Here is a 14,104-nt window from a genome sequence, read left to right on the forward strand (position 1 = left end):
GTTTGGATGTAGGGAAATTACTTTTCCACGGGAAAGTTGGTCCTGAGACAATAATGTTGGCTCGAGTTGATAAATCGATGGACGATGATATTTTCACTCCCCCTGCAGTACGCATGCGCCCCCCCCCTTTTAACGTGATTTGACGTCAAAAAGCGTTAAAGTTGCCCACTGTTCACATCCATCACTTTATTATAAGGGGGGCGCATGCGTACTGAAGAGGGGTGAAAATATCATCTCCCTAAATCGATCCCCTATGTGTCTTTCTCTCTCCTCTTTCTCTCTCTAACCCTGAGGAGAGAAAGATACATAGGGTGTTGATTTAAGATATTTGGGAGTCGATTTATCACTGCCCAAAAAATATTCCCCCAAAAAAGTTTTTCTTACAATCCAAACAGGGCTTAAAAGGAAATATGTATCTGAGAACTTTCTAGTAGCTAGAGGTTTTTGAGAGATGTCTTTCTTTACCACCTTCAATACTTTCCTTTGTTCGTATAAAACACCAATCACCACAGGCAAGTAGAGATTTTACAAAGGCATAACAAATAGCCAGACATCACCAATAGAAAACAGAGGTTGTTGCAAAATAAGAGCACAAATATCAGTTTTGAACCCTCACAAAATTTAGAGAAAAAAAATGTGCTACATGACAGAGAAAAGAGAATTTTGTGGGAAAAAGAAAGAAAAGTAGAGATGACTCACCTCCATTTCTCTCGCAATTCCTTTTTCTCTGACCATACCCATGTTACAAAGATCGCAGCGACAAGGACAACGATTGTGAGGAGAAGCAGTGCATAATTGAAATCTTCCGTAAGGGAGTCATAAGTTCGAGAGGGCGATATCCTAGTGAAGAAGAGGTCCACTCCATATGCGAAAATAAGGCTGGTCGACTCCAGCTTCGCAGGGATAGTTACAATATCTCTCAGCCCTTCCACTTGAAGAGAGTGTGTTGCATATGACTGCAAATTCAATTGCCATATCAGTATAACCTAAACTACTATAAAGCAAAAACAGTGATACAAAGATTATGGGCTCACAAATAATATCCCTTCAAATAAAAACGCCTCGACACCCGGACGACATGACAGAAATCACTCCCTAGAACTAGCGTCCTATTTTTTAAATTTTCTCTTTTTTCATGAAAATGAGTCCCTCTTTTTTTCTTTTTTTTTGTGAGAATAGGTAATTTGATTAATAACACAATAAATTCATGAGATGGATGAGATGTCTAGAGAAAAAAAAAACATCTAGAATAGAAGAATAATTAAATGATTGGATACAAGTCACAAATAACTACGACGTCACAATTAATTAATTCCTTTGAATATTTGATGAAAGTTGCCATGGACCCTCCGAATATTTTTTTGCCCAGAACCGCCAAAGTATTCTTTGAATATTCGCAGACCCATGAGTAATGCCTTTGCTTCTGCCTCGTTTGCATACTTACGCCCAGAGAAGCAACTCCTAAATGGTGGTTTTTTAAAATACCCCCCATACCGGCTGGACCAGGATTACCTTTGGAACTACCATCAAAATTGAACTTAATTGCAATCAGAGGAGCAGTCCACTTGAGGAGAGAGGGAGGGAGAGAGGGTTATCGTTTTTTTTTTTTCACAAACGATAGTCACCCAATTAAGTGGTGAAATGAAGATTTGGAAAATTCCCCAGTTCTAATTTCAGTATAAGCTTCCCTGTTGACTTGCTTCTGTAATTTAATATGAGGCTATTACATTCCATCCATATAAAGGGCGGCCCAGTGCACGAGGCTCCCGTCATTGCGGGGTCTGGGGAGGGCTAGATGTACGCAGCCTTACGCCTGCGGAAGAAGTCTCCAAAGTGCTTTCCCATTTCCACCAAAAGGGCACAAGTCCCAACCAAATATGTTGAAGATATGGATTTTTGGAAAAGCCGCGCCATGCCAACATGTGGTAGAATGAATCATAGGGTGGTTCAAAGATTCCTTCGCCTTTTTGCAAAGGATACATCTGCTAGCAAGACGGAATTCTTTCCTCTCGAGAGGCAATCCCATGAGTTTACCGACATAGTCCAAATTAAAGACCTCACTCTGGGTGGGGCTAAAGAGGACAAGATCTTGGTCCACAGCTTAGATGAGGAGGCCTTGCCTATCGAGCAATGAAAAAAAAAGATTTGACTGAGATATTTCATTTTCGGTCACGGGTGCAGATCCTTCTATCACATTCTTGATAAGGGACGTAATCATATCAAAGCCTCCCAAGAAGGGATAAGTAGCCATCAATTTCACTTTGCTTTAGGTTTCTTCTTAGATTTACATTCCATAGTATAATATCTTCTCATACCCCATTCTCCCCTCTGGTTCGCTAGAATATATATAGTCCAAAATGGGATGGCAGAACAAAGATTCTCCTAACCAAATATCCTCCAAGAATTGTCTATCAATAGGCAGACACCTACTCTCCCAATTCCCCCATCCTACCTCCTATTTCACCCCAACAATATTATACCATAGGGCATCCTTTTCCAGATCAAATCTCCATAGCCACTTTCACTATAAAGTCTCATTCCTATGTTTGGGGATTCCAATTCCATGTGTACCCTTTCTTTTCAGTTTAAATAGGTTTCCAATTCCAAGTCTACTCTTTCTTTCAGTTTACATACAATTTCCATATCATATGATGCATTATTTTCTCTTGCTGACAAGAAATCCTTCGAATCTTTTCAAGTCTTATTGCCATCTTTGTAGGTATTTTGAATAGGACATGAAATAAACTGGTAGGTTAGATAGGCCCACTTAGTAATAGTTATTCTACCCCAAAACGATAGATAGGACTTCTTCCAAGATGCCAAAATTTTCCCGACTCTTTCAATATTAGATCCCATAGATATGGGACGATATCCCAAAGCCCAAAGGAAGACCAAGATATGTAATTGGAAGATTGCCTTGCATATATCCAAAAAACCTCAGCAAATCTAGTAACTTCACCTTCTTGAAGATTTATACCAGTGACCATGCTTTTATCAGGTTTCTCATTTACATTTCCTTAGCATTAAGGAATATTAAAATGCCACCTGTGAACTGTAAATGGGATATAATTTGTTCATTTCTTTTCACTAGAAATCCGGAAATCAGTCTCATATCCTCTCCCCTTTTGAGTAGTAAGCATAAGGCTTCTGATACCATGATAAATAGGTATGGGGAGACAGTGTCTCCTTTCCTTACGCATCTCAAGCACCCAAAATATCCAAGCAATGATCCGCTAATAAGGATTATGTTGGGGTTCCACGCAAAAGCAATTAATCCCACATCGGAAAAGTGATGAGGATGTGGATGGCTTATAAAGATTCACGCATCTTCCCCTTAACAGCTAGCTTTTAAGGGTGAGTTCTACCCAGGTCCCAACAAGTGGTTTCAGAGCCGGAGTGTGGTAACCCTGGGGTGCCGAGCACGGAAAAATCCCCCGGGGAAGATCTCGGTAACCCCAGTATGCTTCCAAAGATGGAAAAATCCCTCATGGAAGATCTCATAGTTCCCACGTTGCACCCGCGTAGCGTGGGTGTGTTGGGGGGGGGGGGGGGGGGGGGGGGGGGGGGGTGAGGTTGTCCATGCTGCTTCCACGCGGAGGGGGAGATTATTGGGGGTTCCACGTCAAAACAAGATCCCACATCGGAAAAGTGTAGAGATGTGGATGGGCTTATAAGGGAATGGGCATCCTCCCCTTAACGGCTACATCAAGTGAGGTAGTGGGTTATGTTGACTCAGATTTCACAGGTGATTTAGACAAGAGAAGGTCTACTACTAGGTATATATTTACACTTGCAGGTGGAACTATCAGTGATTGTTTTATCGACTACTGAGCAGAATATATGGCAGCCATAGAAGCTGCAAAGGAAGCTATTTGGCTAAATGGTTTCGTTAATGAGCTGGGGTTGAAACAAGAGAAGGCATTGGTATATATTGTGACAGCCAAAGTGCCATACACTTAGCAAAGAACCAAGTGTACCATGCAAGAACCAAACACATACATATGAAGTATCATAAGATACGGGAGTACATCGAAGGAGATGAGATCCATCTTCATAAGGTGGATACGAAAGAGAATGTTGCAGATATGTTAACTACGCCGATTACAATGACTAAGTCAAGCATTGCTTGGACTTGGCCAATATCACCAAGTGGAGGTTGTCCATGTTGCTTCCACGCGGAGGGGGAGATTGTTGGGGGTTCAACGTGAAAACAAGATCCCACATCGGAAAAGTGTAGAGATGTGGATGGGCTTATAAGGGAATGGGCATCCTCCCCTTAAGGGCTACATCAAGTGAGGCAGTGGGTTATGTTGACTCAGATTTCACAGGTGATTTAGACAAGAGAAGGTCTACTACTAGGTATATATTCACACTTGCAGGTGGAACTATCAGTGATTGTTTTATCGACTACTGAACAGAATATATGGCAGCCATAGAAGCTGCAAAGGAAGCTATTTGGCTAAATGGTTTCGTTAACGAGCTGGGGTTGAAACAAGAGAAGGCATTGGTATATATTGTGACAGCCAAAGTGCCATACACTTAGCAAAGAACCAACTGTACCATGCAAGAACCAAACACATACATATGAAGTATCATAAGATACGCGAGTACATCGAAGGAGATGAGATCCATCTTCATAAGGTGGATACGAAAGAGAATGTTGCAGATATGTTAACTACGCCGATTACAATGACTAAGTCAAGCATTGCTTGGACTTGGCCAATATCACCAAGTGTTGATGTTTAGTGGAGCACCCCATGTGTTGGGGTGGGGCACCTCATGTGCAGGAGGTGCGGAGCTGTGCCCCAGGACGGACACGGTATATTTGATCTTCAAGTGGTTGTGAAACAAGTCAAGGTGAAGATTGTTGGTATTAGTGGCTTGTTTCCCAAAACAGTTGGGAAACAGTTTTAAAACCGTATTGCATGTACGGTGATGTGCAAAGAGATGTGGTATGACAAAACTACATGGATGCACAATTATTCTCTTATGAGATAGTGAGAGAAGGAAAAAGGTGTAAATACTCATACCTTGAAAAGAAGAAGAATACTATTTTGGTTTGGTTTTCTCTTGTATCAAGACAAGAAGGTGAGTGGCTTTCTCTCTTGTACTTCCCTTCTGTAGTAGGAAAAAAGGGGGTTTCTTTCTTGTTTAGAGGAAGGGGTTTGGGAGAGAAGGGTATCCATGGAAGAGCAAAAGAAAGGTTGCGGGTGTATGGGATTTTATTCCTTTTGTAATCTTGTTGTCTTTTCTCTAATAGTGGAAGAAGTAAACTCACCCGTGGAGTAGGCCATTGAGCCGAACCACGTAAAATTCGTGTATTCTTTGTGGATTGTTGTTCTCTAGTGATTCTCTTGTGGTTGTTTCATTTTGCCTTTGATTGTGTTACTTGATTGGATTTTCTATTCGACAGGGTTTTTCCGCTCAGATTGAGAATGTAGCCATTGATATGCAACCATTTATCCAATTTCTCTATCGCAAGCCAAAGCTCATATTTTTTTGAACAAAATCCACAAATTCCCATTCCATGTGGTCATATGCCTTCTCCATATTAATTTTACATACAATACCAGTTAAACCTTTGTCACTTTCTAGAATCCAAGTATTTGTTAGCAATTAATACTCCATCAAGCAGTTGTTTTCATTTTTACGAACATAACTTGATAAGAGAAATAATACTCCCCTTATGTATTACGCCCTAAACTCATGCAGATAAGTTGGGATCAAATAAGGACCTCTAACCATGGAACCCATATGAACTAGACCCCAAATTCAGTTTGCTTTCAGCCATGGTTATCAAACTGAAGCCATTCTTCTGCTCATCCAATATAATCTTCAATGTTGCAGCTGTTAATAAAGTAGTAGTAGTGGGCATGGGAATGGGAATGGTACGCACATGGTCTACAATACAAATTTCCTGTATCTATCATACCACTCAAAATCCGACACTTATCAACCATAGTGTCTGTTCCTAACATTGTATCGTACGATACAATGCATTTTCCTGGATGACTAGTTTTGTATCAAATAACACACTTTGTTTTTATATAGTCTATGCATCGAGCAACGTACATCTGTAATGGCAAATTATTTAATCCAGGACACAGAGAACCAAGATACCCCAACAATGAAATTTATCTGGCAATTGTCAACTATGCCATTCGGACATTTAAAGCATCCCATGTAGGAAAAAGACAATATACTTGATAGCAGTTGGGTCGGATATTGCTATTCAAATGTGTTAGGGCGCATTTAGGCAGCATCACCTTAAAGCAATGATAGGCACCACAGATGCTGATAATCACCCAATTATCATGATATGACAATGCTAGGTACTTGCAAAAAGACCCAACTATCAAGATATAATAACCTAGTTCAGAGTTCATAGCAGGGCAAAATCTGCAATGTAATTAAAATGGATAGTTCCCACAACTTTATTGAAACAGGGTAATTTGCTGAAATTTCAAAATCATGGAGGTGAGGAGCACACAAAAGGTAGAACTTTGGTGTCACCTTGGGGGAAGCCCACCAAAGCTGGATGCCTATTAGGTATTGAAAAACAGTGATTCACTTATATCCCAGCCAAATGCCTACAATTTCTTGTTATTTTTCTTTTTTCTGAATGTAAACATGTTAATAATTTAAAAAATGTGAGGGTATTATTTTTCTGAAACAAAGATTAAGAATGCCTTTTTTCCCTTTTTCAAAACATCCTCATATCCAGGTAATTGTCGGCAGTTAACTACAAGAGTAAGGTTGTTAAGATACACAACTCAGATAGTAATGTTTATGTTCATATAAATGATGAAAATGGAAACCAGAGACCACAGTATATCTCTCCCATGTTTATTAAAGCGGACAACCACCTAAAGTAGCACACCAAGAAAATAAGAAAAAAGGCAAAGGTACCTGAGGAATGATCGGCAATGAATCTGTCAGCGGCATAACCCCCTCTTCTTTTTCTGCTTGTGTTGGATTGGCTGACCGACGAGGATCTAAATAACGTTTATCAAGTGCCAGTACCTGTAAAATTTCCATTCCATTCAATTAGTGCCATGGTTTTAAATTTTGGCAGACACCAAAATTTCAGCTGAAATTTCATGTCGGTCTGGATCGACACCGAAAGTACCAATTTCGGTGTCAGTCCAGATTTAGGCCGAAATTTCGGGAAAATGAATTTATTTTTTTAAAAATCCAAAATTTATTTTTTTTTTCCGAAATTTCAGCCAAAATTTTGGCACAATAACGAAATTTGTTTTTTAACCAAATTTTGGTTTCCGATACCAAAACCAAAATTTCAAAGGTTGATTAGCGCATATACAGAAGCACAGCTGTATGAAAGCAATGAGCAGCTTTAATAAATTTGCAAAGTCAAATGAAGCTACTAAAGCAGAACCAAACCAAATGATCACTCTGAAATCTGGAGTGAAGTTTAAACTTTAACTGACCTGGTCACCAATGGTACCAATCAGAAGCTGCTTAGAAGTAATACCCTTGGCCGTTGATGTCACTGCCATTGTTTTGACAGAATGTGTAAAAAAGTATGTCTGGGACTTAACCATCACCTCTGGCCGAGAATATGAAGAAATGGGTGAAGTAAGATTATGTTTTCCAAGTAGGAGCTTCCATATATCTTTGTTATCCTAAGACATGAAAGAAAGATTGGCTCAGAATAAAAATCTGCCAAAAATATTGAACAGTACAAGAGGAATAAAAAGAAATATGTTAAAAAGGTGCTTACTGCACGAGACTGATCGTAGATCTCAACAACTGACATTTGATATCTGTGAGTCCTGAGATTGAAGTAATGGTAGACAACCCAGTTCTCACTAAGCACCTTCACAAAGATAATTCCAAACGCAAATCAATTCTTATACGTGTAACAATATTGATGTAGGCCAGGGAAGAGAAATAAAAAGAGAGAAGATTAGAGGGGAAGAATAGAAATTAAGGGTGAAGAGAAGAGAAATCTGTATATATATAGGCAATGGAAATAAAATTCCATGAAAAATAAAAGCCCTAAAATAAAAACATGGAAATCAAATCCTAGAAACTAAATAACATGTAAATAAGAATCCTAGAAACTAAATAATACAGAAATAAGAATCCTAGAAACTAATAACATGGAAAAAAATCATAATGGGCAAACATGCCTCTTATTGGGCCTACAATCCGCATCAAATATCAGTTGAGTTGTGACACTAATGGAAATGAAGACAATACTTACAGCATGTACGGGACCTTGTGCACCAGCGTGGGTCACGCGGTGGATTATTCGACCATTTATAGTATCAATCAGATATACAACTAGCCAAGCTTCCTCTGGGGTAGCCGATCCAATTTCACCAGCAGCTTTAGGTGCAACAGTAGCCACAAAAAGCATATTTTTTGAGATGTACTTATACATGACATCTTGATCTGCTACTGCTTTTGCTTGGGTATGAACGACCTACAAAACAGATTCTCAATCGCTATATATAAAGACAGATAATAGCATTTAGCAAACTAGCTAGTAACCCCAATATTAGGAATAAAATATCAGTAAATATTGGTTTTGTGTGATTGAATGCATCCATGATCTTTGGGTGTAGATTACAGATTATACCAAATAACAATACAGGAATAGTGATAATGAAGTTTGTATCACTCAGCACAACTTTTCAAAAAAATAATAGCAAAAGAACATTAGTTGGATTTCTGGGTAAAAAGTTGAAGGTCAAAGACCAGGGATAAACAATAGAAAAGTGAAAGAAGGGAAGATTAATCACAAGCCAAAGGAGATTGGAGTTTGTTGAGGTATAGGGTTTACCAAGGTTATTTTATAAGTATAATTTTCTCATTCACCAAGGTTGTTTTATAAGTATAATTTTCTCTTTTTTTCCACTTACTAGTGGCATAATTGTAAATAGCTTATATTTATAATACACAGGGAAGAGATAAAGTGGTTGACCACAACCCTCTAATTCTCCCACGTTTTTTCCCAACTCTTCCCCGTATTCCTCAACTTCTTACATCTTCTTTCTATTTTCATTCATCAATCTCACAATTTCTACTTGGCATTTTCAGCAAAAACTCAAGTTCTCACTCCATCTCGTATGTCCCTGGTCACAACCCACTAAGATTTGGTAGATCTCTTGTTCTTCTTCATGGTTTGACACCACCATATAAGTTGCCGATCCACTGATTGTTACATAAAGCAGTTGGTTGAACGACAAATTTTGAAGACCCCATGCCTTATCGTACGAATCAAACCGGTATGTTTTTATGAAGTTTGGTGTTTCCTTTCAGTGTATATTTAGGGCTTTCTATTTTTCCTACTAAGAGTTGTCCATTGCTGATGAGTTTTTTACCAACGGTTCCCTTAGCATGTATAACAAAACCCTAAAGTTAGATTTAGATCCAAAGAGGGTGGTAACTTTTGCATTGATTTTTTACTCTCTATTTCTATTTACCATATCAACTTTTTTGTTGAAATGTAACCATGGATAGCTCATACCATGAGTAGAAAACCCCTAACCATGGATACCTCATACCATGAGTAGAAAACCCCTAGAGTTTTGGTGCTAGATATTAACACTAGAGAGAGATGTGTGCGTGGCGAGTGGGTGTTGGAGGCCGGGGGGGGGGGGGGGGGGGGGGGGGTGCGACTTTTTGATTGAGCTTTTTCCAGTCAGAAATCCAATCTTAACCATCCTTTGTGTAAATATACACAAGATAAAAAATTTCCTTGGATTGTTTAGTGTGTAAGCAATCAAGTTTTGTGTTTTATCGGTCACTTAGTGCGTGTTAGGATCTTATATTATCACTGTCATTTCAAAATATTATATGATTATTGTTGCTGGTCCGAAGAGAAATGTCGGACAACAGCATCAATACCAGTTCCACCATCCCCGAAAGTTTCACAATGGGTATGACTGAAGAGACGCCCCCAGATAACATGTTAGTGCCAACCTCCCTAGTTATATTCAATGGACCAAATTGTTTACAATGGTCACAGTCGGTAAATTGTTTGTCGGAAAACGTGGCAAACTAGAGTATCATACAGAGAGAACCATTGAGCCAGTGAAAGATGATCGAGCTCATGACCTTTGAGACAGAATCTCTCTGTGACGTCATTTCTTATCAGCACTATGGAACAAGAATTCAATCGAGGGTTTGTGTTCCTGCAGACAACGAAGGATATTTGGGACAGGACAGCCTAGGCGTATTCTCAAGTACAAAGGTTTACGAGGACCTATCAGGAGCGGATAGACACTTTCGACCTTTGACAGGGGGAGAAGTCCCTTTCTAGGTATTATTCCACACTCGGGAGCATGTGGAAGGAGCTCAACTTTTATGATCTGTTTGAGCCGGTGTGAAATTCTGATGCAGTTGTTTTCAGGAAACAGGCTGAGCAGAACCGTTTTATTGATTTTCTGGCTCGCCTTAATATAGAATATTGAGTTTATTCGGTTTCAATTTCCAAGTTGTGACAAATTACCGAATCTTTAGCAAGTCCATGCTCATATGTTCAGTGTGAGGAGAGCCGCTTGGTCAAACATTATCACCCTCCTCAGATCGAGAAGTTGGCCCTTACCCCTACCTACAATTTCTAAGAGGGTGTTAAAGGAGGTGACAAGAAATTCTCCAAGGATCGCAACAAGTTGAAGTACACCTACTATGGTAAGATTGAGACATGATAGTGACTGATGGAAGGACTAATAGTTTCTCTGATACTAAACTAAAGTAGGATGAATCTATATAAGGGATTATGTCTGCTAATTTTAATCACAGATTGAGAAGTTTAGGGCTGGTTCTTGAAGGTATTTTAGCTTCAAAAAAATTGAGAAATCCGGATGATTTAGGATTATGAGAAAATATGTTTGAGAATGGGGGAGAAAAGGATGGGTGAAATTAGGGTTTTGGATCCTAAAATATATGATTATATTGGAAAAATATTTCTAGAAGGTTTCGAGTAGGATTAAAAGGGTGCAAGCGTATTTCGAGAAGGTGTAGACATATGCCTGGAAGCTGCATGAATATGTTAGGAAAGTGTAGCTAAGGGTTTTGGGAAAGAATAAAGGACAGAGTTTAGGCTGAGATGTGACGGGTAAAACAAGAAGAAGAAAAAATAGAAATTTGAAGTTTTAGGTAAGGGAAAGGAATATTTTTTATTCCTAGGTAGGTTGTTTGTATTGAAGAAACCCAAAAAAAGAAAAAGAAGAGAAAAAAGAAAAAGAAGAGAAAAAAGACGAGAAATATAGACTTCAAGGAAAACAAGATATTTATCTTAAGACATCCCACCAACGATCTTTCTAGGCATCGCACAAAAGATGAAGAAAATTATGCAAGAATCATACCAGCAATCCCGAGGCTTCTCACATTAGGAAAAAGCATCACACCTTTGCAAGGAGTAGATATCCATACAAGAGAGAAAAACAACTTTTTTAACAAATTAGAAAAAGAAATCATGTATTTTGTTTCAATATGAAGATTGCATACAGTTCTACTTCCCGTCCATCATACCCATCAGAACAAAAACAAGACAAAATTTACTTACAAGAATGCAAAACACAGAAAACCCTAAGGCTAAAACCCTAGATGTCTCATTTTTTTTCCTTGACGGCAAGACTTTGATGAAAAAACCCCTCTACAAAGCAGGGGTAAGGCTGCGCACATCTAGGCCTCCCCAGACCCCGCAATCGCGGGAACCTCGTGCACTGGGTCGGCCTTCAAGACTCTGATGAAAAAGCCCCATGCCTTTTGAGGGAGTAGTCGACATCCATGGTGGTAATCATCTTCTAGCGAGTGTACTCTGTATAGGTGACATCACCACGAATGATGCTCTCCAAGAAAATCTTAAGAACACCCAGGGTCTCCTAGTAGATGAGATCGTTATCCTCTTTACACCTCCCCCTTCTTGCCAATCAGCAGGTCGTCGGCTTGGTGATGTCCTAGATGTTATCACGAAGAACCTTACGATGACACTTCGCCCCACTTTTGCCCAAACAGTTGGCTCCCTTTCCACGCCCAGACATTGCTAAAAAAACAGAGATGATTCTTCTTCTTCATCATTCCATAGCATAGTATAGCATAGCATCATCCATCATCATTATTAAAACAAAAGTGCCTTGAGGCTTACAATATATCAAAAATAATAGAAGTAGAAAGTTATAAATAACCCAAACAAAAACTTAAACACTTTTAAATTAAATACCCTCTAAAGACTTAAAAACTTGCCCCTCACGTGAAATTCCAGTATTACATGTGTGGGCTTATTTGAAACACTCGTACCTCAAAAAACTAAAGTTATTTTGATGGGAAAAGACGGGTACGCCTACTATAACTTAAGGACTTTGAACACACCTAAAAAATAAAATTTGGACCTTCGCAAGGTCCCCATCATATTCCCGCTTAAAAGACTTGGTCCTGTCAGGTATAATGGTCATGATTAGTAGTGGGAGTTCGTCAAATGTGATCCTCACGCATGCCGCAATGGATGTCCTTTCCAACGAATTAGGTACTTCTAACACATAAGTAGCTCTAGGCATTCATTTTGTCGATCCGAAGTAATATAATGATAAGACGTACTCTTTGTACTATTGGTCATCACAGCAGATAAAAAATATATTCGTCTCTCGCAGTAGCTTCCTTTGTCATAGTCCCCTTTGTCATAGTCCTAATACCTTCTCATAACGGATGATCTTTCCACTAGACTAAATATTTCCACTATAGTATGTTAGACAGTCGCATCCCCAAATGAGCCTAATTTGAATCTCGAATTCATTTCAATGTACTCCACAGATATTGTATTTGAGAATGATTTGTTGTGGTTATGGTAGAAGAACATTTGGTTTTAGTTTTGCAATTTTGAATTCTAAAACACATATTTAAAAAAGTTTCTTTGTGATCATACCCATTAGGAGATGATTTAGAAATACGCAAATTCATGCATTTGATTTATGGTATATATGAATTATGTAACTTACACGTTGGATATGTATATATACCACCCGATTTATCTTGGTCAGGTGGGTTAGAAGTGCTCAAACTCAAATTGAATGATGATGGACGATATCAACAACAATATTCCTGTAAGATTTGTTTTTTATTTGCTCATTATAACGATGCATTTATCTCATTTCTGTAAGATTTAATTTTTATTTTATTTCCACCGAACTTAACAAATAGTTATTTTTGCATATTTGTTTAGGTCTTAAACTCTTCTGAAAATACTGCTAATATTGTTAGCACTCCTGGAGATTCGTCAACACATACATTTAGAGAGAAAAAAGGCATATCCAGCCAAATCTAATGTATGGAATCAATTTACAAAGGGCATAGCAACTGATGAGGTAAATTTGAGGACTAAGTGTAATTATTGCAAGAAATACTTATCATGCCCAACTAGAAATGACACTAGTAGTCTTATAAGACATTTGGAGAAGAGATGTATCCCTTATATTGTATGAGATAAGAACAAAAAATTATTGTCTTTTGAAACCAGTTGGAGATGGCGATGATGTTGAGGAAGGGGTAGATCTCACTCGAATGTTTGACAAGGATCGAGCTCGAAGAGAGTTGACAATTATGTTAATTAAGCTCGAACTTCCATTTAAGATAGTTGATAAGCATGCTTTTAGAGATTTTATGATGGCTATCAAATCTAGGCTCAAAATTATATCACGCACAATTGTAAGAAAAGAGCTATTGAAAATATATGGAGAAGAGAAACTTAAAATGAAAAGATTGAATGATATATGTCATCGAGTTTGTTTAACTGACGATATATAGACATCTAACCAAACTTTGGGTTATTTATGTCTTACTGCAGATTTTGTTGAAGATACTTGGAAATTATAGAAGAAAATTCTAAATTTTTGTATAAATCCAGCTCTACATGGACGAGATGTTATTGTGGGCGAAATTAAATTATGTTTGATCTATTGGAACATTAGTAAATTAAGTACCATTACCCTAAATAATACTTCAAATAACAATGTTGATGTTAAAACACTTGTTCTAATTCTTTCTCGGAAATGAATGTTACTACAAGAATGTTGATTTTTTCATGTTTGTTGTGTTGCACATGTAATTAATCTTATAGTGCAACATAAGCTAAATA

At 38.3% G+C, this 14,104-nt stretch overlaps 1 protein-coding gene across 1 annotated transcript in view; it reads right to left on the reverse strand.

Annotated features, from left to right (window-relative positions):
- Positions 1–456: 456 nt before the first annotated feature.
- The window catches only part of LOC143846345 (catalytics), a 36,237-nt gene continuing 22,589 nt past the window's right edge, over positions 457–14,104 (reverse strand). Inside the window, exons 8-12 of the mRNA XM_077354776.1 lie at positions 8,228–8,449; positions 7,742–7,837; positions 7,449–7,643; positions 6,910–7,023; positions 457–956 (exon numbers count right to left, since the gene is read on the reverse strand). Of these exons, the coding sequence (XP_077210891.1) occupies positions 696–956; positions 6,910–7,023; positions 7,449–7,643; positions 7,742–7,837; positions 8,228–8,449 (888 nt within the window). The 3' untranslated portion in view covers positions 457–695. The remainder of the gene's footprint in view (positions 957–6,909; positions 7,024–7,448; positions 7,644–7,741; positions 7,838–8,227; positions 8,450–14,104) is intronic.

This window comes from Tasmannia lanceolata, unplaced genomic scaffold, assembly GCF_043159265.1.
Source record: "Tasmannia lanceolata isolate RefF3 unplaced genomic scaffold, GAP_Taslan_0.1 ptg000015l, whole genome shotgun sequence".
Lineage (NCBI taxonomy): Eukaryota > Viridiplantae > Streptophyta > Magnoliopsida > Canellales > Winteraceae > Tasmannia > Tasmannia lanceolata.